The sequence below is a fragment of the Phacochoerus africanus genome, chromosome 5 (assembly GCF_016906955.1).
Source record: "Phacochoerus africanus isolate WHEZ1 chromosome 5, ROS_Pafr_v1, whole genome shotgun sequence".
NCBI lineage: Eukaryota > Metazoa > Chordata > Mammalia > Artiodactyla > Suidae > Phacochoerus > Phacochoerus africanus.
This window is the reverse complement of record NC_062548.1, coordinates 2,394,521-2,418,355: the sequence shown is the minus strand read 5'-3', so window position 1 is coordinate 2,418,355 and position 23,835 is coordinate 2,394,521. Positions and strand designations below refer to the sequence as shown.

At 63.4% G+C, this 23,835-nt stretch overlaps 2 protein-coding genes across 2 annotated transcripts in view; both read left to right on the top strand.

Annotated features, from left to right (window-relative positions):
• Window positions 1-23,835, top strand: part of C5H7orf50 (chromosome 5 C7orf50 homolog) — a 94,924-nt gene that overhangs the window by 64,924 nt on the left and 6,165 nt on the right. Inside the window, exon 3 of the mRNA XM_047779253.1 lies at window positions 18,756-18,916. Within this exon, the coding sequence (XP_047635209.1) occupies window positions 18,756-18,916 (161 nt within the window). The remainder of the gene's footprint in view (window positions 1-18,755; window positions 18,917-23,835) is intronic.
• Window positions 10,182-14,470, top strand: LOC125126974 (uncharacterized). The gene is made up of 2 exons (XM_047779394.1): window positions 10,182-10,299; window positions 13,062-14,470. The coding sequence occupies exons 1-2, from the start codon at window positions 10,222-10,224 to the stop codon at window positions 13,431-13,433; spliced, it is 450 nt and encodes a 149-aa protein (XP_047635350.1). The 5' UTR covers window positions 10,182-10,221; the 3' UTR covers window positions 13,434-14,470.

Sequence of the window (23,835 nt, the reverse complement as noted above, 5' to 3'; positions counted from 1 at the left end):
TGGACGGTGGGGCTGCTCACCCGCCTTCCTGGCTGTCCTGGGGCTGCAGCCGACACGAGAGGCTACGATCCACGCCAGGGGACTCTGGACCGCTGGTCAGGGTCTGCATTTGGTCCTTCCCTCGGGGGTGACGTGGAAGGTGACAGCCGCCTTAGCTGGGGAGACAGGCGGGTCTTCCTTGCAGAGAGGCACTTGTGACCGATTTCACGCCTCCTGCAGAGTCGGCTACTGTGTGAAGTGTGTGCCGCGAGCAAGGAATGGATGTCGATTGGGGGCTGCACCCACGGCGTATGCAGAGGTTCCAGGGCCAGGGGTCGAACCCGCCCCACAGCAGTGACAATGCTGGATCCTTAACCCACGGAGCCACCAGGGAACCCAAGGAACGTTCAGAGTTCCCGTGGTTCTCGAAGATACGGCTGGTCGCAAGGCTGAGTGTTCTGGCATCTGTGGCTCTATCGTTGCTCGCGGCTCAGGGCCCTGGGACCTTGTAGCAGACGTTGAGAAGGAAGCGTGGGGAGCTTTCTGGGAGCCGAGGCCCGGCCTGGGAGGCCGGGGGGTGGATGGCGGTTGAGAGCTGGTTGTGTGGTAGCGTCACCGTTGCCGGGGCAGCTGCCTCTCTGCACGGTCTTCCTTCCCAAATTCCGGCCCGTGCCTTCTGACAGCCCCTTTTCTGTCCGCCAAGGAAGCAGATCTCCCCACTGTCAACGCGGGATGCGCCCGGCCCGGGTGTCTGAGCATGTGCCGAGCCGAGTGGCATTTTAGGTGGGGGGCCCCAGAGGGCAGTGGTGCCACAGCCGGTCAGCCCTGCCGGAGCCGCCCCCTCTCTGGGCCGGCTGAGCCAGCCGGGGACGGAGCTGTGGCTCCGACAGGTCAGTGCACTGACTTGGCCTGCCCTTCCGGAGCCCCAGGCCAGGGCGACGTGGCACCCTGGTCCTCCTGAGTGAGCCCCAGGGGTCCCGGGGACAGGGGGTGGCAGAGGGGTGTGGCTGGTCGGCTCAGAGAAGGGCTGGCCAGCTGGGATTGACCGGGCCAGGCCTCAGCCCCACTCGGGGCCCCTGTGCCTGCGCCCTGTTTGGCCTGTGGCCAGCGGGCACTCCGCACACCCAGCAGCCCCATCGTGGCCTTGGCGGTGCTTCTTGGGTCTTGAAAGTGTGGCTTCTCTGAGAGCCCCTGTGATACCCGATGGCACCTGGGTGCCGGGGAGCGGCAGGGGACTGCGGCCTGCCCTCCCTGTCCCTTTCTTGACTCCTGGCCTGTGGGGTGGGCCACCAGCCTGGCCGTCTCCCCAGGGCCCAAGCCGGGAGACTGAGGCAAGGATGCTGGCCCAGGGAGCACGCTGTGGGGAGAGCAGGCAGCCCACTGCCGGTGGGCGGGCGGGGAAGGCCCTGGTGCCTCTGTCCCCACGGATGCTGTGAGGGTGACCTCGGGGAGCTGTAGCCTAGCCCCACAAGGCTGAGCGTCCTGGTACCAGCTGTTCAGCCACGTTGGCTGTTGAGTCCGAGAGAACCAGGCGCTGAGCCTGCTTGTTCTCTGGGGGAGTTGGGGCCCCAGCAGCCGGCCCGGCCCGCGCTCTCTGAAGCCCAGCCTCTCCGTGTGACTGGGGCTCCTAGTAGCCACGTGGCCAGGCATCAAGAGGCCAGGCCAGCTGACCAGAGCAGACGGCTGGGGCTCGGGGCAGGGCCCCCGCGGTGGCCCCTTTCCCAGTGACACCCAGCTCCCCAGGGAAGCTCTGTCAGCTCCACTTGTAGGTGCAGAAGCTCAGGCCCCGAGAGGAACCGACCTCCGCAGGCCCCTGCGGCTGTCTCGGCCTGCAGCCGGGTCAGCGCTGAGTCCGAGGGCTCCCTATCCCCAGGGCAAGGGGGTGCTGCTGTGGCTACAGGGGCTCATTCAGGGGTGGTTTTCTACAAGCCAGATCCTACCTCGGAGCTGGGACGGGACGGGGAGGGATCACAGGAGCCCGTGGGAAGTCGAGTGGTCCGGCTTGCAGGACGCAGCCTCAGAGTTGCTTTTCTGCCGTGTTTCTAGGCAGGAACTCACAGTCCAGCTTCCAGATGATACGGTCAATGACCCCATTCTGTTACCTAGAAAGAGCTATTCTGCTCAGTTGCATGGGTTTTTTTTTTTTTTTTTTTTGTCTTTTTAGGGCTTCAAGTGTGGCATATGGAGGTTCCCAGGCTAGGAACCAAATCGGAGCTGTAGCCGCCGGCCTGCGCCACAGCCTCAACACCACCAGATCTGAGCCTCGTCAGCAACCTACACCATGGCTCACGGCAACGCTGGATCCTTAACCCACGGAGCGAGGCCAGGGATGGAACCCATATCCCGGTGGCTACTAGCCAGGTTCGATCCCAGGCCTTCCACAGTGGGTTTAGGATCTGGTGGCATCACCTTGCGCCGTGGTTGTAGGTTGCAGACGCGGCTTGGATCTGATGGTGCTTGTGACTGTGGCAGACGCCGGCAGTTGTAGCTCTGATTTGGCCCCTAGCCTGGGAACCTCCATGTGACACGGTGGGGGGGGGGGGGCAAAGCCCAAGGAAGAAAGACAATCAGAACGTTGTGTGGAACTCCTGGAGACTTAACACAAATAAAACTCACGGCAGCGTGTAGGATACATGGACCACTTGTGAGCCGTGTGGAAGTGGTAGCGGTGCTGTGAGGAGAGAGGGTGGGGGGTCTGGGGCGGGGGGAGGGGGGCACCACCGGCCTCCCTGTTGGACACAGAGAGCGGCCAGACTCTGCACAACAGAGGCGAGAGGGACAGCAGCACAGCTGCCGGGCCTGGGTGCGCCGGGGCCACCCGCTCTCCACCCACACGTGTGGTCACGCACTCCTCCTGCAGGAGCCCGAGCTGGCCTGGTCCACGGCCACATGCTTTGGCTTGGCGTCCAGTCTGTGGTCGACAGGGACCTCCGTCCTCCCGTGGCCCTCACCGCTGGGGCAGCTGGTTGGGTGGTTTCTGGTGTAACGTGGGTGCCGTCGGCCCCGACCTCTCCTGCGTGTGCCCTGAAGCTGAGGGTGGGGGACAGAGCCTGTCTTCCTTCTCGGAGGTTTTCTCTTTCCAAACTAAAAAACCGTCATTACAGACAGCTCGGAGGCGAGGAGGGGGAACGAGGTCCCAGGATCAGGGCCCAGAGTCTGTCTGCGTGGCCGGTACTGGGGCCAGAGCGTCAGCCACCTGCTGTGCGGGCGTGGCCGAGGCGCAGGGCTGAAGCTGGGAGGCGCCCTCTTACCCAGGCCTCAGGAGGGGCTGGGTGGGGGGGGGGTCTTTGTTTTCTATCCCAGGTCACTCGTCAAGGTCAAGGGGACCAAGCATGCAGGCGCCCTGCAGAGAAAAACGTGGGCTCAGCGCTGGTGCTGGATGCCGGGCGTTGGTCAGGAAGTGCGACGCCTCCTTCCTCGCCAGGAGGGCAGCTCACGGGGTGGGGGACAGTCCTCAGAGCCCCAGCCAAGCCTGCTGCCCAGGCTGTGGAGGTGCACACACTGCTTCTTTTGTGTTTTCGGAAGTTCTTTTTGCATGTGCAAGTTCCCGGGCCGGGGATAAAGCCGAGCCATGGTTTTGGGGGTTTTTTTGGGGTTTTTTTTTAATGATTTTTATTTTTTTCCATTGTAATTAGTTTGCAGTGTTCCGTCAAGTTTCTACTGTACAGCAACGTATATATACTTACTATTTTTCTTACATTATTCTCCATCCTGCTCCATCACGAGTGACTAGATACAGTTCCCAGGGCTAGACAGCAGGATTTCATTGCTTACCCTTTCCAAATGCAATAGTTTTTAACTCTTAACTCTTAACCCCAGATTCCAGTCCATCCCACTCCCTCCTCCCCGCCTCCCCCCCACCCTTGGCAACCCCAAGTCTATTCTCCAAGTCCATGACTTTCTTTTCTGTGGAAAGGTTCATTTGTGCCATGTATTAGAATCCAAATATAGGTGATATCTTATGGTGTTTGACTTTCTCTTTCTAACTTACTTCACTTAGTATGAGAATTTCTGGTTCCATCAATGTTGCTGCAAATGCCATTATTTTGTTCTTTTTCATGGCTGAGTAGTGTTCCATCGTGCGTGTGTGTGTGTGTGTGTGTGTGTGTGTGTGTGTGTGTGTGTGTGTATATATACACCACATCTTAATCCATTCATCTGTCAACGGACATTTAGGTTGTTTCAGTGTCTTGGCTATTGTGAATAGTTTTTTGGGGGTTTTTTTGTTTGTTTGTTTCTTTGTTTGTTTTTGAGGGCCAAACGTGTGTGGCATATAGAAGTCCCCAGGCTAGGGTTCAGATTGGAGCTGTAGCTGCCAGGCTACACCACAGCCATAGCAACGCCAGATCCAAGCCGCTGTTGCAGCAACATCAGGTCCTTAACCCACTGGGCAAGACCAGGGATCGAATCTGCCTCCTCACGGATAATTGTTAGGTTCTTAAACCCGCTGAGACACAATGGGAACTCTTTTTTAAAATATATATATATATATATAAATTCCCAGTAAATTGCAAAACTAGCAAAGAAGTCCCGTGTACCCTTTGTCCACTTCCCCCAGCGGTTACGTTTTCCTTGACTCTGGTATGACAGCCGAGCCAGGGGCTTGTCACTGGTGCAGGCGCGTGTAGTTCTGCGCTGGTCCATTCCCTGAGTTCTGGGACCGTCTCAGCCTCCACCACATGGCTCTCCCTGAGCGCCCCTCCTCCCGGCAGCTTCTGATACGCTCATTATGCATCCGAGGAGGCTCTACTGATGGAACCCTACCGCAGGTGTCCTCTGGGGTTGGGCTGTTTCACGCATCCTGACGCCGTGGACTCCTCCGCGTGTCCGTGTCTGGGCCTCGACTGCTGGGTGGACTTCCACGCCGTGTGGCTTTTACTGGCTCCCTAGTTGTGCCTTTTCCAGAGTGTCACGTTGTTGGAATCACACAGCACGTGGGCTTCTCGGACTGGCTTCTTTCACCCGGGGATGCACATGCGAGGCCCCTCCAGGTCGTCTGTGACTCTAGCTCATTTCTCCGAGCGCTAAGCGACATTCCATGGTCCGGATGGGTCCCGGTCTGTTTGCCCATCACCTCTCGAAGGGCGCCCTGCTTGCTTCCGGGTCCTGGCAATTGTGAGTAAAGCTGTCAACACTGATGTGCAGGTTTTCTTTTAATGTCTGTTTAAGGCCGAACCCTTGGCCTATGGAGGTTCCCAGGCGAGGGGTCCAGTTGGACCTATAGCTGCCAGCCTAGGCCAGAGCCACAGCAACAGGGAATCCAGGCCACACCTGCGACCTACACCACAGCTCACAGCCACGGCGGATGCTTGACCCACGGAGCGAGGCCAGGGATCAAACCCGCGTCCTCATGGATACTAGAGGGGTTCGTTGACCACTGAGCCACGACGGGAACGCTTCAGGCACAGATTTTTGTGGAATCTCTCAACTCCTTTGGGTGAATACCAAAGACCACAGTTGCTGGGTCACATGATAAGAGACGGCTTAGTTTTTGAGGAAACCACCGGGCTGCCCTCTGGAAATGGGTGTGCCCGTCTGCATTCCCAGCAGACACGGGTGAGAGCTCCCACCGCTCCACATCCTTGCCAGCATTCACGGGGTCAGCGTTCCCCGTTTTGTCCATTCTGACGGGCGGGATTGCTCTTTGCCTGTGCCCCCCCCTGATGACCTGCGGGCTGGAGCATCTCTGCACGGGCTTGCTTGCTGTGCCTCTCCTTTGGCTCACGGCTCCCTCTGTTGCCTGTGTGTGTCCTATCGCTGCAGCACCACTTGTTGAAAAGACTCTTCGCCACTGAATCGCTTTTACACGTTTGCCAAAAACCGAATTGCCCGTGTGGGCCCGTTGCTGGGGCCTCTGTTCATCCGTGGCGCTCCCCGCACCCACATCACACTGTCATCGTGCACGTTTCCAGGCGTCCGTGGCCATCGCGTGGAAATGCGGCTGAAGGGGAGCGTTCGTCTTGTATCCTGAAGTCTGGCTGAGCTCGCCGAGGAGGCCTCGGGGTCACTGGGTGGACTCCTTGGGACCTTCTAAGGTGACCATTACGCCAGCTGTAAACAGAGGCGGTTGTATCATTTCTTCCTTCCGGTCTGCAGTCTGCAGTCTCTGCCTTCTTGCTCTACCGCGCCGGCTGGCACCTGAGTGCGATGCGGAACCGCGGTGGGGGCAGCGGCTCTCCCCGCCGGGGTCCCCGTCTCGGGGGCAGGGCGGGTTGACACGTTCTCCACCAGGTCGCCTCCACTCTTTCCTGCTTTCCGAGAATGTGTATCGTGAGTGAGTTTCGAATGTTGCCAAGTGCTTTCTCTGCAATTTTGCCAATCGCTGTGATGAGGGGACCCTCCCTCGCCTGTGGGTCTGGTGGGTTGTGTGGACTGATTCTTGACTATTGGGCCGGCTCTCCCCTCTGGAATAAGCTCCTCTTGGTGACGGCGTGTCACTCATGCCAGGCATCGTGAACAGGCTTTTTGCGTTTACATTTATGAGAGATTTCGATCCGCACTTTTCTTCCTTTCTCTCTCTGTTTTTTTTTTTCTTTTTTCTTTTTTCTTTTTAGGGCTGTGTCCGCGGCACATGGAGGTTCCCAGGCTAGGGGTTGAATCAGAGCTGTAGCCGCCGGGCTACACCACAGCCACAGCAGCGCCAGATCCGAGCTGCGTCTGTGGCCTACACCTCAGCTCACAGCCACGCCGGATCCTTAACCCACTGAGCGAGGCCAGGATTGATCCCGTGTCCCCATAGAGACTGTTTAGGTTCGTGACCGCTGAGCCACAGCAGGAACTCCTTTTTTCGGATACTATTTTTGTCTGGTTTTGCTGTCAAGGTAAATACTGGCCTCACAGAACGAAGGAGAACGAAGGAGAACCAGAACGCTTCCATTCTCCGGAAGCGATTGTGTATAAAATTGGCATTGATTCTTCTGCCCGTCTTTGATGGAATTCCACCGACACCGTTTGGGCGGGTACACAAGGTTCTGGAGTCGGGCCTCTCGAGGCTTCGGTGACAGCGAGGCCCCGTGATGGGGTCTCTGGCGGGGCTGGCGGGCTGGCTGCACCTGGTCCCCGGAGGCTGGGCTCCCCCCGCACCCCCCCCCCCCGCCCCACTCACACTTTTCTGTCTGCCAAGCGCTTCCAAACCAGGCCGTACCTGGTGGCGGGGCGAGCGGGAGGAAAGTGGTTTGTGCGGGCTCTTGGTGAGCTGCGCCCAGATGGTCAGCCTCCAGGCGGGTGTTCCAGCGGCTCGGTGGCCTGCGGGGACTGAGGCCGCCCGTCAGCCAGTCGTTCCGGTTACTCTGTCTGTGTGGGACACGTTTATTCTTTGCTATGAGTCAGTGATCCAGGGATTTTGGGGGTGGGTACCCCGTGTGAAAGCTCATCTTACCGATTCTGGGGAAGGTTTGGGGGCACCTTGGTGCTGCTAGAACACCGGCTTGGCGGCTGCTCTCCCTCCCCGCTACTCCCTGCTGCTGCCTCTGCCTCACGCGGGTCTCTGTGCCCGCCCTACCCCCCGCCCCCCAGGACTTGGGTGCTTGCTGTGCCCTTGGCTGGGACCGCCTGCCTCCCAAACATCCAAAGGCTGTGCCCTCACCTCTGGGTCTCAGGTGTCACCTTCCTGATGTCATTTTCCTTGACCTCTGTCTTCCTCCAACCACTTAAAATTGCACAACATAAACGGGAGTTCCCGCGTGGCTCAGGGGTTAAGAACCCAACTAGCATCCATGAGGACAGGGTTCGATCCCTGGTTTCGCTCAGTGGGTTAAGGAGCCAGCGTTATCACAAGCTGTGGCTAGGTCATAGACATGGCTCGGATCCGGCGTTGCTGTGGCTGTGGCGTGGGCCAGCACCTGTAGCTCCGATGTGACCCCCTAGCCTGGGAACCTCCATGTGCTGCAGGTGCGGCCCTAAAAAAAAAGGGACCAAAAAGCCAAACAACAACAACATAAAAACATAAACCTACTCTCTGTCCACCCCCCCAATATTCCTCCTTAATTAGCCTTCTACTGAAATCTCACTATGGGGAGGCGCCTTAGTTCAGGCTGTTGTAACAAAATACCATAGCCTGGGGGGCTTATAACTAACAAATGTCTTCTCCGTTCTGGAGGCGGAAGGCCAAGATCCAGGCGCCGGTGGATCTGGTGTCCAGCGAGGGCCCTCTTCCTGTTCACAGGGGCCGCCTTCTCGCTGGGCCCTCACGTGGTCTTGGTGGGGGGCGCTCTGGGTCTCTCTGATGAGGGCACTGACTCCCGAGCCCCCCCAGCCCACGATCTGATCACCTCCCAGAGGACCCCCCCCCAACACCATCACCCCGGGGGTTGAGGGGTTGGGAGGACTGCAGCGTATGAGGTCTGGGGGCCTCGAGCCGTGTCTGTGGGGGCAGCGTTTTTGCCTGCTGTGTCCCCCACACTGAGCTTGGCGCTTCGTGTGAAGATGCTGCTGAACAAGCACGTGGAGTTCACCCCATCTGCCACAGACCGTCTTCCTGACCGGGGCGCTGAGCCCGGCTGCCTGGGGTCCCTCAGGGCGGACCCTGTGCTGCTGCCAGGGTCACACGGTGGGCAGGTCTCTCGACCACACTCTTCCACTCCACCAGCTGGACCTTGTGGGCAAAAGTCCCCAGGGGGGTGGACTCGGTGCCCTTTCTCTTGGGGTCCCTACAGTGAGCCCGGGGGTGCAGCTAGCAGCCCTGTGCCTGATGCTCTCAGACCTGGGCTGGCAGCCCCTGCTGGGGGGTCTTCTCCACCTGCCCAGCCCCCGGGCCTCTGTGAGGCCTTGAGGGGACAGCAGGTACCCTGCAGGCGGGTCCCTGGGCAGACAGGGGCCTGGGAAGGAGCTGGATGGTGAGCAGGCAGACCTGACCCAGTGCACACACTCGCTGCGCCTCCGTCTCTTCGTCTGCAAAGTGCAGATAACAGGGTGGCTGGGAGCGGGAGATGAGGAGATAGTGTCGGGCAGGAAGCTCCCCCTGGGGTGCAGTCCTCTCTGTGGTGTTGGCGCCAGCACCGCTGCCCCTCCCCCACCGGCCCCAGGCCAGCTCTCCCCCCGGGTGGGCTCTCTGTCTCCCAGGCTGCCCATTAAAGTCACCGGGAGGAGATAATGGCCTGAGGAAACTCGATCGGGGGCTCGTGGGCGGAGGAAATACACTGTGACTCAGAAGACCCCAAACGGTGTCCCTTCCGAGAAACTGGCAAAATCCCGAAAACTTAACACCTCCAAGGCCTGGTTCCCTTATCTGTAAGGCCAGAGCGCTGACGCCCGCGTGCTAGGGGTTAAACGGCATCGCAGAGGCCAGACCGCCCAGCAGAGTCCCGGCCCTGCCCTCCACTTTCCTCCGGCTCTGGGAGGCCTCTGCAGTCCCTCTGCAGGTGGTTCCTGCCCCCACCCCCACCCCCACCCCCACCCCCACTATTGAGCAAGCAAGCAAGCAAGCGTGGGTGTGTGGATTGGCCTGTGGGTGGTGGGGAGGTGGCCAGAGGAAAAACACAAAAAAGATGCAGGCTTGGCTCTGGGGCTTCACAGATCCTTATCGGGCTGTGAAGCTGGGACACCCACACCCAAAGCGGGAGGGGAACACCCGGCAGCGGCAGCCAGAGGACGGCGGGTCCTCATGCTGAGAATACAGAGCACCCCCCCACCCGGAACCCACCCCTCCTGCAGAGCCTGCTGTGGGCCTTGGGCCCGTGGCACCGGCTCGGGGCTTCTGGGGTGTTTTCTTTGGACTGTCGCAGCTGATCAGCAGTCTTGTCTTAGGGGAAGGGGCACAAGCGCCGGAAGAGCCTTTAATAAAGCAAGCTGCGCCACTCGCCCACTGAAGTGACCGCGATGGAGCCCACAGGCGGCGGGTCCCGGCTTTGATCAGAGAACTCGGGGGGTGTTCTGGGAGGGAGGCAGAGAAGGCTTCCCTGAAGATGAGGGGTAACTGGGGGTCTGCAGTGAGGACGAGTTGGAGGCAGAGCCGGACCGCAGGCAGACCCCTGGACAAGGGCTCGGTCAGCCAGTAGGAGGCTGAGAAGCGGCCCTGAGCCTCCGTCCGGCCTCACCTGGCCCGGTGGGCGCTGCCAGCCCCAGCGCGTCACCCCGCGCCGCCCCGCCACCCCTGGCCCCGCAGCTCCCGCCTGGGTCTGGGGGCCCCGGCCCACGTGCAGGGCTGGCCCCGCCCAGCCGGGAGCCCCGCCCACACGCCCCGTCGTGCTTGCGTCACCGCCCAGCCGGCTGGATCTGGTTCCAGCCGAGCCGGGCCGGCCTGACATGCGCAGTGCGCGGGGGCTGCGGCGGGCCGGGCGTTGCCGCGGGCCGCGGGCACACCTGGCGGCCTGGGACGCGGAGGTCAGTGCGCTCGGGCCGGCGGGGTGGGTGGGGGTCGGGCCGGCGGGGCCGGCGGGGCCGGGCGGGGGGCGGGCGGCGCCCTGGAGACCCGCGACCCCGGGAGGCGGGGCCCGGCCCCTCTGGTCCCCACTTGGAGAAGACAGAGTGCAGAGCGCCCCGCTCCCCAGGCCCGGGGTCGTGCACCGAGGCCGGGCTGCGGTGGCCGGGGGCTCCGAGATGCGACGCGCGGCCAGTCCCCGGCCGAGCTGACCCCCGGCGAGCCAGGCCCGCTGCCCGCTCCCCGTAAAAGGGAGGAGTGGCCGGGACCACGTCCCTGCCCCCTCCCCGGGTGAGGCCATCATCTCCGCTTGCGACCCACATTCGGGACCTTTGCGGCCCCCCCGCCCCTCAGAGCTCGTTAAATGTCAGGGTTTGGGGGCCGAACCCACAAGGGCATTTACCGTCTTGCTTGTGAAATTACTTGGCTGAGAGTAACATCCCTTGGCTTCGTGATTTCCTAAAATCGATCGTTACACTCTGGAATTCTTTCCAAGCGAGAAAAATTCAGCCCGTCACTAGCTTCCTGGTGTGATGCGAATGAGTTTGGAAATTGCATTTAACAACGAACGAAGGTGCCATAATGGAGGTAGTTTATACCCCTTTAATGAAGCCTTTGAGTTTTGCAGTTTCTTCGTCTGGGAGCCAGTAACACCTTGGGCTTTGTTTTTTTTCCCTGAACGGCCTGCAGCCCAGTGCTTGCTGGGCTGCCACGTGGAAGTGGGTTAGGACCCGGCCCCCAGCACCTCTGCTGCTTTGTGCCCAGGGGTGCAGTTTTGTCTCCTGATGGGGGGGCCGGGGGGTGCCCGGAAGCCCCTGAGGACCAGGGCAGTGCAGGTGCTGCTCGGTGGGCGCAGGTGAAAGTGTAATTGAAAATCTTGTGCAAAAAATAGTTGGGTGTTTTGGGGTTTTGTGGGGGTTTTTGCTTTAAGGTTAGCAGTGTGGGATGCTGTGAGTGGGCTGCCCCAAGTATCCACCTCAAGTGAGGGGGAGAAAGGTCTTTGTGGCTTTGTGGTTTGTGTTTTTAAACGTGAAGAATCTGATTTTCATTACAACGGAGGGGCCGTTGCTGTCACGTTCGCTGTCAGTTAAACGTTGGAAGGCGTTGGGAAGGAAGCCTAGTGTGTGTTCGGTGTTACTTCTAGACTCACGCTTCCTGTGCTTAGCATTCCACCCGGGCTCTGCCCGCGCTGCCTGTCCGCCCGCCAGAGCCGCGTTTCCACATTAAAAGCTGCGTGCAGCCGGACGCCTCTTGGTCCCGGTTCCGGGGGTGAAAGGAAGGCTGGTTCTCGGTGGGAGGAGGTGGGCGTGGCTGCTCCCCCCCCCCAACCCCGCAGGCCTTCTCCCGACTCAGGCCAGGGGGCCGGCGGTGTGCCCTGTGCCTCCTGGGACCTGGGACATTCCGAGCGAGGCTGTCGACCCCGCGGGGCGCGGGCCTGTGCTGGCCTCCCTCCGTGAAAGAGGAGAGAGGGTTTTAAGTCACCCTCGGGCCTGACACCCAGGCAGAGCTCTGGGGGTCCTGGTGTGCATGTCGCAGCTCCCGCGGAGGACAGCCACCTGGATGTGGGTGAAACCAGCCCAGAGGCTTAGCAGGATCCTGGGAGGGCTTGGCCGCAGGAGACCCCGGCCCCTCAGGCGAGGGGGCGGGGGGGGGGGGGAGCTGTGAAGGTCTGCAGGGGGCAGCAGGGAGCCGGCAGAGGGCTGGCCGCCCAGGCAGCCTCGTCCAGCCTCGTCCTCTTCTCAGAAGGCCTTGAAGACTGGGTGTGAAGGAGCCAGGTTCCCCTTCAAGTGGGCAAACAAAAGCCACGCCTGTAGATGCTTGGCCCCCGGCTCCTGGGGGAGCAGAGTAGCCTCTCTGGAAGCAGAGCCACTGCAGGTTGGTCTCACCTGGTGACATGGGCCCTCTCCTGTCCCCCGGCCCCCCTTGGCCACGTGTCCTGTGATGTCATCGAGACCTCTGGCCCTGCGGACGACGCCCCCACCTCTCAGCAGATGAGCGCCCTGCACCAGCAGCCTGTGGGGGTCCCCCCCCCCCCCGCCCAGACCTGTGTCGGCTCCACCTCTGCTGTCCTGCCTCGCACATCCACGGGCTCAGGCAGCGCCTCAGCCCCGCGCGTTGCAGGCACAGTCTTGTCCTGGACGCTGACCCGCACGACTGGAGGCGCTGCAGGTGGACGGCGTCCCCTGGGCCTCTGGTGCCCACCTCTCTGCTGCGAGCCGGGGAGGGGTGTGTGTACTCTGCCTCCTGCTTTGGCCGTGCATTCCTGGGGCTTTGCCTGTGCCCCCCCTCCGTGTCACCCTTTGGGGGCGCTCCCCAGAGCCCTGGCCTGGCTTTGCTCCTCCTGTCCGCCCCGGGGACAGGCCAGCGTGCACGGCCTGTGAGCGGCACGTGGTTCTGAGGGCTAACACGCTGCAGACTCGGGACTTTGTTCCCAGAAACCGAGTCTGGTCCTTGTAAAGAGGGTTCTTGCTGCCCCAGCCGAGCCGGGAGCTCGCCGTCCCCGCGCTCACCTTGCCGGCCGGCGGCGTGCAGAGCGGCTGGCCGTGCTGGCCGGGCCCGCTCTGTCCAGAGGACACAGGGAGCTGGTCCCAGCAGCCTTGGCCGAGTCGTGGGGTCCCGCGCCGTCCAGGCTAAAGCCCTGGGGACCTTGGAAGGGTAGCAGGCAGGTGGTTGCCTGCGGGGCTTCCCACCCTGACCTCTGTATCGTGTCTCCTGGCTTTTGCAGCGCACAGCGGCAGCCGAGAAACTTCACTTCAGTGCCTGGATCACAGGAGCAGCAGAACAAGCGCTAAGGCTTCTGGTCACCCGTGCGCCCGAGCTTGCTGAGTGTGGAGCGGGGCCTGGAGCCTTTGTCCTGGAGCTGGGTTCTGACAAGGGCTGTGTCTCCGCCCAGACGGGGGCAGGTTCCCCGGTGCAGGGCCGGCCCCCCAGGCCTCTCTCTGTGCCAGGCTGTGGCGAGACCCGCACCTGCTCTGGAACCGAGCGGCTCGGCTCCCTCGCTGGGGCATCCGTGCCTCTTTCTGGGAAGATGGAGGTGATTTGGTCGCATGATCCGAGGCTGACCGCAAGGAGGGCCCACCAGGGCAGCGGGCTCTAAAGGACGGGGGAGCTGACAGCCGTCCTCAGGAGGCGCCGGGCCGGGGGTTCGTGCGAGAGGCCCCGTCTCGCAAAATCAAAGCAGGAAAAGTCAATCTCGGAGCTCCCTCGTGGCGCAGTGGGTTAAGGATCCGACGCCACTGCCAAGGCTCCGGTCGCTGCTGTGGTGTGGGTTCAGTCTGGCCCGCGATTTTCCACCTGCCGTGGGCACAGTCAAAGAAAAACTTGTAAAAAAGGAGCAATAACTTAACTACTGCCTCTGACTACGGTTCATTGTTTCCTTCCGCTGTGGACGGTGGTAGCAGATCCCAGCAGCCCGGCAGGGCCCGTGGTGGGCACAAGCTTGTGCCTGGTGTGGGGACAGCTCAGCGTCTCCTCCCTGATCTGCCGCAGGGGCGTCCACGAAGCGCAGGCTGTGCTCTGGGTTCGGGTCCCCGTCCCCGTGTGTGCGCCCGTGTCTGTGTCCCGGTTCTCTCCTTAGAAGGCCGTCGGTCTGGGCAGTGTCTGGATGGAGCAGCCCTGCTCTGCCCTGAACTAGGACCTCGGGCCCGGGGCAGCCGCCGTCCCTGTCCTCCAGGAGCTCACTTACCTTGGGCCGTGAGCTCCTCGAGGCCAGAGCCCGTGTCTGCCTCTGCACCAGCGCCAGCCCAGCGGGCACCTCCGGAGGGCACCGTGCCTGCAGCTGCCCGGCGCGCCCAGCAGCATCCTGCATCTCTGCACGTTGTTTGGAATTGTTTTGGCGTTAAGCTGGGTGTTCTGCGAACAGAAGCGGGGCGGGGGGGCTTCCTATTCCATGTTTCTGAGCAGCAGAGGGACCTGGGCGTCACTCAGAGGTTGGGCGTTAGCCTTTAAGGACCTCACAGTTCGTTCCCGCACGTTTCGCATCATCAAGCGTCACTGAAACCTGGGTGTCTGCCGACGGTGCCCTCGGGCCCCGGGGAAGGGGAAGCGGGGGGACGGCTCCCGATGTCTGCTGCCTCCCGAGCTGGGGCTCATTACTTCCCAGTGCACAGTTGGATTAAAATACTGTGGGAAACACGCTGTCTTTTGTTCCTCCTCATTTTTAGAAGAAGGAAAAATAGCTGGCTACCCTGAGTCCGTCTTTTGGGTTTTAATAATTGCGTGACTGCCTGGGGACGGTTTCGTTTTCAAGCGGGAGCAGTGCCTCCAAGGAGTCGCCTGCTGCTAGGGACTGGCCTTCCTGCCCACCGACGCCTGGCCTCAGAACCGGAAGGAAGAGGGCCCTCGCGGGCTGAGGCCGGCCTCCTCGCGGGTGCCCGTCCTGCAGAGCCCGGTCCCCAGAGCTGCTCCCGCCCCGACCTCTGCCGGGCTCCGGGCGTCCGCCGGGGCCGTGCGGCTTCCCGGAGAGCGGCTGGCCCTGGCGGGTCTGAACTGCAGCCCTGGTTAGCGATCTCTGCCCTGGGCCGGGAGAACCTGGAGGCCACCCGGGCTCTGACCAGCTCTGCGGCGTCGCTGTGCCCTTTGGGACCAGCAGACAGCTGAGCTGAGTGGCCGGAGCCCTCGTGCCGCCCAGGCCTGCAGGGGAGAAGGGAGGTGGCTCCTCGGGCCCCTGCCCCCCGCGGCTCCGGGGCAAGGTCACCCCTCACGGCTGGTCCCACGTGCAGGCTCGTGCTTGACTGATGGGTTTTAGGCACGTTTTCCTGATCCCCTGGCTCTGCAGGCCTGGCGGTTGACGTGTCTTCCTGGACGCGTGGGGCAGGTTGGAGAGGCTGCCCTGCCGTGGGCCAGCCCCACCCCGGCAGCCGTGGGCAAGCAGCCGGCCCCCCGGGGTCCCGCTCCCACACGCTGCTGGCTCCAGCCAAGGCCAGGCTCTTGGTCAGCCTGCCTCTTGTGGCTTGGTGTGATCAAAGAGGAGCTGGGGAGTTCCCGTGTCGTGGCGCAGTGGTTAACGAATCCAACTAGGAACCGTGAGGTTGCGGGTTCGGTCCCTGCCCTTGCTCAGTGGGTTAAGGATCCGGCGTTGCCGTGAGCTGTGGTGTAGGTTGCAGACGCGGCTCGGATCCCGCGTTGCTGTGGCTCTGGCGTAGGCTGGCGGCTACAGCTCCGATTCGACCCCTAGCCTGGGAACCTCCATATGCCGCGGGAGCGGCCCTAGATGAAGCAAAACAAAAAAAACAAAAAAAATTAAAAAAAATAAAAGAGGAGCTGGATCCCACACACTTAGTCCGATGCTGCTTGAAACCACTTCCGGGAGTTCCTGTTGTGCCGTGGAAACGAACCGGACTAGCAGCCGTGAGGACGCAGGTTTGCTCCCCGGCCTTGCTCAGTGGGTTGGGGATCCCGCGGGGCTGTAGCTGTGGTGTAGGTCAGAGACGCGGCTCAGATCCCGCGTGGCTGTGGTGTAGGCTGGCAGCTGTAATTCCAGTTCGACCCCTAGCCTGGGAACCTTCATAGGCCACACGTGTGGCCCTAAAAGAGAAAACGACCCTTTCTGCTGCCACAGACAAAAGGCTCTGAGGAATGAGTGGGTGGCGGGTTCTTCCCCTCCAGGCACGTGCCTCACCCCCACCCCTTTCTCACCGGGGCCCGAGATGGCGGGGAGACCAGCCAGGCCGCCCTGGGCTTCAGGTGTGCAGGGCGGGGCGTGTCACTGTGTCTGGTCACCCTGACCCCAGGCCCCTCTGGCACAGGCTCCCTGCTTTGATGCCAGCAGCTTCCTGGGGACCTTGGATGGGTCCCCGCAGGGTGCCGGGTGTCTGAGCCCCAGGGCTCCGACGGGGCCACAGTGATGCCAGAAAGATGTCACCGGAGTCCAGGGTCTTGTTCACGCAGCCGGAGAATGAACGTTGCAAACACACAGGCAGCAGGCAAGCCGCGCCGCGTCTTTATTGCGGGGAAGCAAATAGCTCCCAGGGAAGCCGGGCGGGGGGAGGAGAGAGCCCCCTGCCGCCCCCGCTCTGTCGTCCTATAGGGGTTTTTATCCCTTAAAGATGGGGGTGGGTGCCAGCGTCCAGAAGGATGTGGCTTTCTCCCGCTGGCCTCTCCCGGTTCGCGCTGTCCGTCCGGATCCAAGCGGGGTCTCAGGGGACACGTCCCGTAAGTTTCGTGGTGTCTTTGTCCTCCTCTTCCCTTGGGCTAAGTCACCATTCCTCTCCTGCCTTTTCTGTCAGTTGGGGCGCAGGCTAGAGATGAAGGGGCGTGTGGGGAAGGCCCGGTTCCCAGCGTGAACGCAGCCTGTGCGGACGGCACAGTGTTTCCCACGGTAAAGCAAGGCCTGGGGGGTCACTCTCTGGAGCCCTTGCGCCACAGATGTCAATTAAGGGCCACATCAAAGAAGGCATCGGAGCCCTGCGCCTACACTGGCCACCCGAGTTAGGGTTCTGCCTGCCTCGAGGCCGGTGTGGACACGGCTCAGTGACGGGGGCATCAGGGTGCTACCGTCTGGGCCCCAGACCCCTGGGCGCAAGGGAAGTGGTGGCCAGGGATGGGTGTGTCCAGGCCACCACGTGTTCCCTGGCCTCGAAGGTCGGGGGAAGACCCAGGACTGCTGGCCACGGTGGAGGCCGTGCTGGGGCTGCAGGGCCTGTCTGGCCCTGTGGGTGGGTGGGCAGCGGGGAGGGCACCTTGGAGGCGGCCCGCCTGTCGGGGGGGGGGTCCCCCTTTCCTGGAGCTGCTTTTCTGGGGGCCCCTTGGGGTGACTGCTGCTTCTGGGACCCAGTGCCCCAGGAAGGAGCCGGCTCCCTGGAGCCCTTCTCGCCCCACGGTGCCCACAAGCGAGTGGTTTGCTCTCCGCACCTGCTTCGTGGACCGCAGCCCCAGCAAGTTCGCGGCCAGCTGACAATGATGCCGCCCTGGGCCGTCTCCTCTCAGCCTTCCCGGCAGGCACCCCCACCCCATCCCGGACCCCGGACACCCCAGGTAGCTCTGGGTTCTTCCACCCGCCCACCTCCCCCCTACACCCCCCCTGCACGGGCACAGCACCACAGAGCCACTGGGCGTGTCGGCTCCAGGCTTGGCCGCGGGCGCCCTGCACCCCTCAGCCTCCTTGCTGCTTAGGACTTGACCCCTCCCAGGGCCCAGCGGTGGGGCCCACGTGCCCACCTCCCACCCCAGGTGAGGCTGCTCCTCCTTGGAGGGGCTGGCGGCAGGCACGGCCACCCTCAGGCCTAGCGAGTCAGGAAAAGGAAGCGGGTCCCACACAGGCTCACCCGGGGTCGGTGGGGGGGGGGGGTCAGGGCTGCGGAGCCGGGGTCGGGGTGCCGGCTTCCTCGCTGGTGCGCACGGCAGCGGGCTCGCCCGTGATCCGCATCGTCGGGAGTGGCCAGCGCTTAAAATGCAGGAGGCGTCGCCCGTGGGTCTGCGTGTCCGGCCCCGCGAGCGTCCCATCAGCCCCGCGGCTGCCCTGCCCCCGCCCCGGTCCCCCAGCCGCCCCCTCCACCCCACCCCTGGCGTCCGGCGCGGCCCCGAGGGCCCTGGTGGCTCCGGCAGCTCCTCGGGCCGCAGAGCGAGGGCGGCCACCGCTGCCGCATCGGGCGCCGCGGGCGAAGCGAGAGTGACTCACGGAAGCAGGTTCTGTGGCTGCCGGGTTCCGGGCCTCATGGCCGAGCTCAGTCCTTAACGCCGGACCCTCTGGACGTCCCTGGAGACGCGGCTGGCCCCTCGGGCGCATGGGGCCATGCAGGCAGCACCCTCCTCCCGGGAGAGGAGCCCAGAGCCCGTCCTCCGCAGGCGCCGCCTGGGCGGGGGCCGCATCCCGGTCCCGGCTGCCGTGACTCCCAGCTGGTTTGGAGGAGGAGGGAGGGGCTGTGCAGGGCCCCTCTCGAGTTTTGGAAGATTCCGGAAGGCGTGGGTGTAGGGTGGGCGCACAGGATTGTCAGGGATCGGCGTTGGTGAGGGGTCTGCTGGGCCGTGTGGTCTCCAGGGCGGGGGCCCTGGACACAGGGGTGCGTGGCGGGGCCTCCATTCGGTCCCCCAGGCCGGCCCCGTGGCCTCTCCGCCTGGGTCACCATGGTCACGCTGGCATCACCATTTCCAGGAAGGCCAGGGAGTCCTTGGACTCCGCTCTTGTTTGGTTTGCTGGGGTGGGGGGAGGCAGGGAGGGTGCCTCACAGGCCCTCTCCCCACGCAGAGAGAGACTTGGGCACTGCCTGCTGCCCGCAGGCTGCGGGCCCCAAACACCAGTGTGGCCACCGCCGCAGCCGTGCGCACATGCAGGGTCTGGGGTCCTCGCGGGCGCAGGCCGCCCCCCCGCAGGACTCCTGGGGTGCAAGTGTGAGGAGGGGCCCAGCACGGGTCATAGGAGCCGCGGGGTTCGGGTGCAGCCTCTTCCTGTGGCACTGATGCCGTCCCCCCTGCCTTCCAGGGAGCTGTGTCCCCAGAGGAGCAGAGGGTCCTGGACAGGAAGCTGAAGAAGGAGCGGAAGAAGGAGGCACGCAGGCTGCTGCGTGAGGCCGGCATCCCTGCGGCCCAGAGCCCGCCAGCCAGGCCCTCGGGGGCCGAGCTGGCCCTGGACTACCTGTGCGGGTGAGGGGGCTGGTGGCTGTCCCTGTGGGTCCCTGCTGTCCCGGGAGGGGCTGGGTGTGCAGCTGGGTACCCTCTCAGCAGATGTTGGGGCCCCCGGGGTGGACCCAGGAGACACACCACCCCCCCGGAGCGTCAGAGGCGCCAACAGCCCTGCAGATGCGCCAACAGCCGCGTCCAAAAGCCCCTAGAAACCCCGGGAAGTGAGTCCTGGGGAGGCGCCCAGTTTCTGTGCGAGGTCACGGGGATGCAGCGTTCTGTGCACCTGCTTCCTCCTCCAGGAAGCGGGGTAACACTTTCTCCGGATGTGCCCCCTGCACCCAGAGGGCCAGTGAGCAGAGGCTCCCCAGGCCGCCCCTCTAAGCGCCCTGATTGTGTCTTTGGGGGAACAGCTTTATCAAGATAGAAACTGCGTGCCACGTGTCTGCTCGTGGAAAGTGAGCTGTTTGGCGGTCCTGGTGTGTTCACGGAGCTGTGAAGCCATCACCACCACTGATTTTGGACCCGCAACCACAGGGTCCCCTCTGCGTCCCTCTGGGGTTGTCTGTTCTGGACACTCAGGTGACCGAGTCATCCACAACGTGGACCCTGGGGACTGGCTCCTTTCGCTTAGTGGGATGTTTTTGAGGTTCACCCCCATTGCCGCGCATGTTGGCGCCTCATTGCTTTCGTGGCCCAAGAATCTTCCACCATGTATGTCCACGCTCCTGTGTGTGTCATGCACCACGTGTGTCCACGTGCCATGTGTGCATCCATGTGCCGTGTGTGCAGCCACGTGCCGTGTGTGTCATGCACCACGTGCGTCCGTGTACCGGCTCAGGGACCTTGGGGTTGTTTGCCGTGAGCAGAGCTGCCGTGGACATGCGTGTGCAGGTCGCCATGTGGCCGCGTGGCCGTATCTCCTGGGCGTGTCAGGGAAGGGCCTGCAGTGACCATTGTCTGAGGACCGTGTCTTCCAGCAGCGGCACCGTCTCACGTCCCCAGTGGCGGAGGGTCCCAGCACCCATTAGCATCTGATTTTGTGATGACAGCCACCTTTGCAGGGGTCGAGTGGTCTTCTAGTCTGTACAGTGTTTTGTTGTTTGTTTGGTTTCTGTTTTTTAGGGCCGCACCCGCAGCATCTGGAGGGTCCCAGGCTCGGGGTCGAATCAGAGCTGCAGCCGCCAGCCTACACCACAGCCACAGCCACGCGGGATCCGAGCCGCGTCTGCGACCTACAGCACAGCTCACGGCAACGCTGGATTCTTAACCCATGGAGCGAGGCCAGGGATCAAACCTGCGTCCTCATGGATGCTAGTCAGATTTGCTAACCACTGAACCACAACGGGAACTCCATTTTTTTTTTTTTTTCTGTACAGTTTTAAGACGTGAATTCATAGGGTCCAGTTGTCAGCTGAGTGCCCCTCCCTGCCCCCGAGGCGTCACCCGGTGTATCTGTGATGGGCACAGGACATGGCCCCTGCAGTGGCAGGAAGACAGGGCCTGCTCCCTGGGACTTGCCGCGGCTCTGGGGGGACAGCTAGCCAGTGGCTCTACCCGCTGGTCCGCGGGGTCAGGCGGCCACAGGAGAGAGCCGAGGGTCTGCGCAGATGCAGGGCTGTTACTCAGACCACGCTGGGGACGAGCAGCCACCAGGGACCCGAGGGCGCCGGCTGGGACTGCGCCAGGGCCCTGACCCCGTCCACAAACCTTGGCCTGAAGGACTCGGATTCCGGGCCCTGCGGGCACTCGTGGTGCCCGGACACCCGCGGGGCCGGGCCTCCCCACTCTGGCTTTGAGGTGGTCGCGGGTGCGTGGGCTGCCAGGTGCCTGGAGGGCAGGACGAGCTCCCCACTGCCCTCGGGTGCAGAGACCCCCAGACGGGGTGTTGGGGCCGTGAATCCTTCTAGGCCACGTCCTGGCAGGAGCCTGCAGTGGGTGGCCCGTGTGGCTGACGGCTGGCAGCTCAGGTGTCACACCGAACTTCCAGAGCCCTTAAGGTCTTCGGTCGCAGTTGCGGGCAGTGACCTCGTCTTCCCCTGCTGCCCCCGTGAAGACGGCTGGCGGGCCCTGATCCCCGTGGCAGGGCCATCGGGGGGCCCAGCCGCCGCACCCCACGAGTGACTAAAGGGCCACCAGATGTTTCCTCAGGGACGTCAGGTTTCTTCCCAAAGCAAAGCCCAGAGTTGAAGGCTGGTGGGTGTGGACACCCCCTCTGGCTGGTGCCAAGACCCTTTTCGCTGACGGGGGGAGCAGAGGCTTCCGGTCAGAGGGTCCCCACTTCCTCTCGAGGGCAGGCGTGGGCTCGGACTCTTGCTCGGGGGTGGTAACCCGCCGGCCAGTGTCGGCGACACGGAGATGGACACCGCCCAGCGGGTCCTCTCCCCCGCTGGGCTGACCAGACTTCCTGGCCTGGTAGGCGGGCAGAGCCCGGGGGCTGGCCGGCCAGGCTCGCTCTGGGTGGTTCTGGGGCCAGAACCAGCCCTCGGGGGGTGGCAGGAGCAACTCTCAGCCAGACCAAGGGACGGGAGGCAGCACGGCCGGGAGGCGGGCCCCGGTCCCTGCACCTGCCCCGCACCTCCCCGCAGGCCACCTTGAGAAGTGACCTGCGTGCTCCCTAAAGGGACCGAGGGATGGTGGATTCCTGTGCGTGGGAGCCGCGTCCTCTGCCTGCAAGGCCGGCTGTGGGTGCTGCCCGGACAGACCGCTGGGGTGCAGGGGTGCTGAGGGGCCCGGGAACACACAGGTGACTCGAAACGTCAGCCTGCCCTCCACCCCGTCTTGAGCTTCTCGCAAGATCCCTGAGGCTGCGCAGAGACAGAAGCAGGACAGGCCGGAACTAAGGGGTCTCACCTCAGAAATATCCCACCACGTGGCAGAACAGAGCTAGTGCCCCCAACGCTTGTCCCCAGGAGGCCACTGACTGTGGCCATTGCTCTCACCTTCCTCCAGCCTCTGGAGGACCGCACGACACCCCAGTAATGCGCCCTGCCCAAGGGGATGGCTTACTGGGTGCCCCCGCCCCCAGGATCCGTGGTGGTTGCAGGCAGCCTGGGCCCAGAACACAAGGCTCCCCAGAAAGCCGTCTTCTCCGCGTGCCCACCCCCACGTGGTGGGTGAGCCCCGACGGGTGGCCTTGGAGACAGAAGGGCGGCAGGCCACGGGCAGAGGAGGCCAGGTGTGGGGATGGGGGCCGTGGCCGGGCAGTCGCTGGGGTCGCTGGGGTCTCCTTTGGACGCCAGGGGGACAAGGAAGGTCCTGGAAGGTGCAGTGGAGGACGCCCCCTTCCCGGAACAGTGCGCCTCGCAGCCGGTGCTCCACGGGCCCCTGGGTGGGGTAGGGTCCTGGTGTCCTTCCCGAGATGCGAGATGCAGGTCGCGTTGGGAGCGGGGCCACGGGAGGCAAGGCCAGATCCACGCACCGCCCGCAGCCCTCACGGTCCTGCCGCTGCTGGGCCTGATCAGACGGGAGTCGGTGCCGTCAAACAAGGAGTCGCCAACAGGGTCCCGACACGGCCTCGGCAGGGACACCCCCCACCCACCCACCCGCTGCCCACGCCCAAGGCTGCAGTGGGTTTGCGAGCCAGAGCCCCGAGAGCCAGCACCTGCCGTGAGACCAGCTAGCTGAGCTCAGCTGCAGGGAGGCCAAGCCCCCAAGCCAGTTGGTCCACCCTGGGCAAGTGGTGAGCTTGGCACACGGGGTTGGTGGGGGCAGGCACGAGCCTCAGCCATCAGGGACCGAGGCAATGGCGAATGAGGCGCGGAAGGGGCTTGACAGTCGAGAAGCCAAGGAGGGCTTCCTGGAGGAGGTGCTTGGGCACGGCCGGGCTTGGGACCAGAAATTTCTGCTGGGGAGAGTTCAGCCAGGCCAGGGCAGGTTGGTGACCAGGCCACTTGGCTGTGAGTGGTGGCCCAGCGCTTGTGGGCACGCACCAAGGGCACCATTGGCGCCCCCAGCTGGGCTATTCAAGTGCCCTTGAGCCTCTGGAAGGATTGGGACTTCGTGTGCAGTTGGCCGTGGGCGGCCGTGACGTGCTAACTGGCTGTCCTAGGGCGCAGTCCCCCCCGGGGGGTACAGAGGAATGTCCTCTGAAGCAGGGACATGGCTGAACCCCAAGGAGTGTCCTCAGACACCGGAGCTGGCACTCCCCAGAGCCACATCTGCGCTGCGGAGGGGGGCCCGGGCTGAGCAGTGGGGCTGCAGGCCAGGTGGTCGGTCGGCCGGTGTGGCCACAAGCAGGGAGGTGCCTGGGGGTGCTGAGACCGCAGTCTGCAGGCGCGAGGGTGGGGGTGTCCTGAGACGCCCCCCAGGCAGGCGCGGCTGTGAGCACTTGGGCAAGGCCACTCTCTGCACCTGCCTCTCAGGTCAACAGAATGGGCGGGGGTCTCCTGTTCCCTCCGTGCTGAGAACCTGACAAAACAGTGGCTTCGCAGGTGCCTTGAAAGCCGCACCGTGCACACCAGGAGGGTGGCACCAGTGGGACCATCACCGCCACTGTCACCACCCCCACTGCCCTCCTCGCCCCCTCCTCGCCCCCGTCGTCCCCACAGTCTCATCCCCACTGTCAGCTGCATCACCACCACCGTCACAGCCACTCTAGGCATCGTCACCGCCGCCGCCACCGGCGTCATCACCGTCACCACGCAGACCCCGCACCTCCCTCTAGAACCTTCTTTCCTGGAATCCTGGGGATGCAGCCAAGGCTGGGCTTTGAGGCTTGAGCCGGGTCCAGGAACAGGGTGGCTGGGCGCTCTCCCGGGAGAGCCGGCGGGGCAAAAGTGTTGTCCCCGTGTGAACCCCGTGACAGGCAGGAAGGGCACCGTGGGGGCGGGGGCGTCCCAGAGCCCTGTGTTCTATGGAGGGGGTGATGCCCAGCCGCCCCTGGGCTCTGGATGAAGCAGAATCTTCTGGATTCCTGGAATGGCTGAGCCCCCGAAGAGTCA

What these genes read in the sequence shown, in the direction of transcription:
- LOC125126974 (XM_047779394.1), top strand. Translation starts at nt 10,222, where the DNA reads ATGCGCAGTGCGCGGGGGCTGCGGCGGGCCGGGCGTTGCCGCGGGCCG. An exon ending in TGGCGGCCTGGGACGCGGAG is followed by an intron (nt 10,300 to 13,061) that starts GTCAGTGCGCTC and finishes TGGCTTTTGCAG; the next exon opens with CGCACAGCGGCAGCCGAGAA.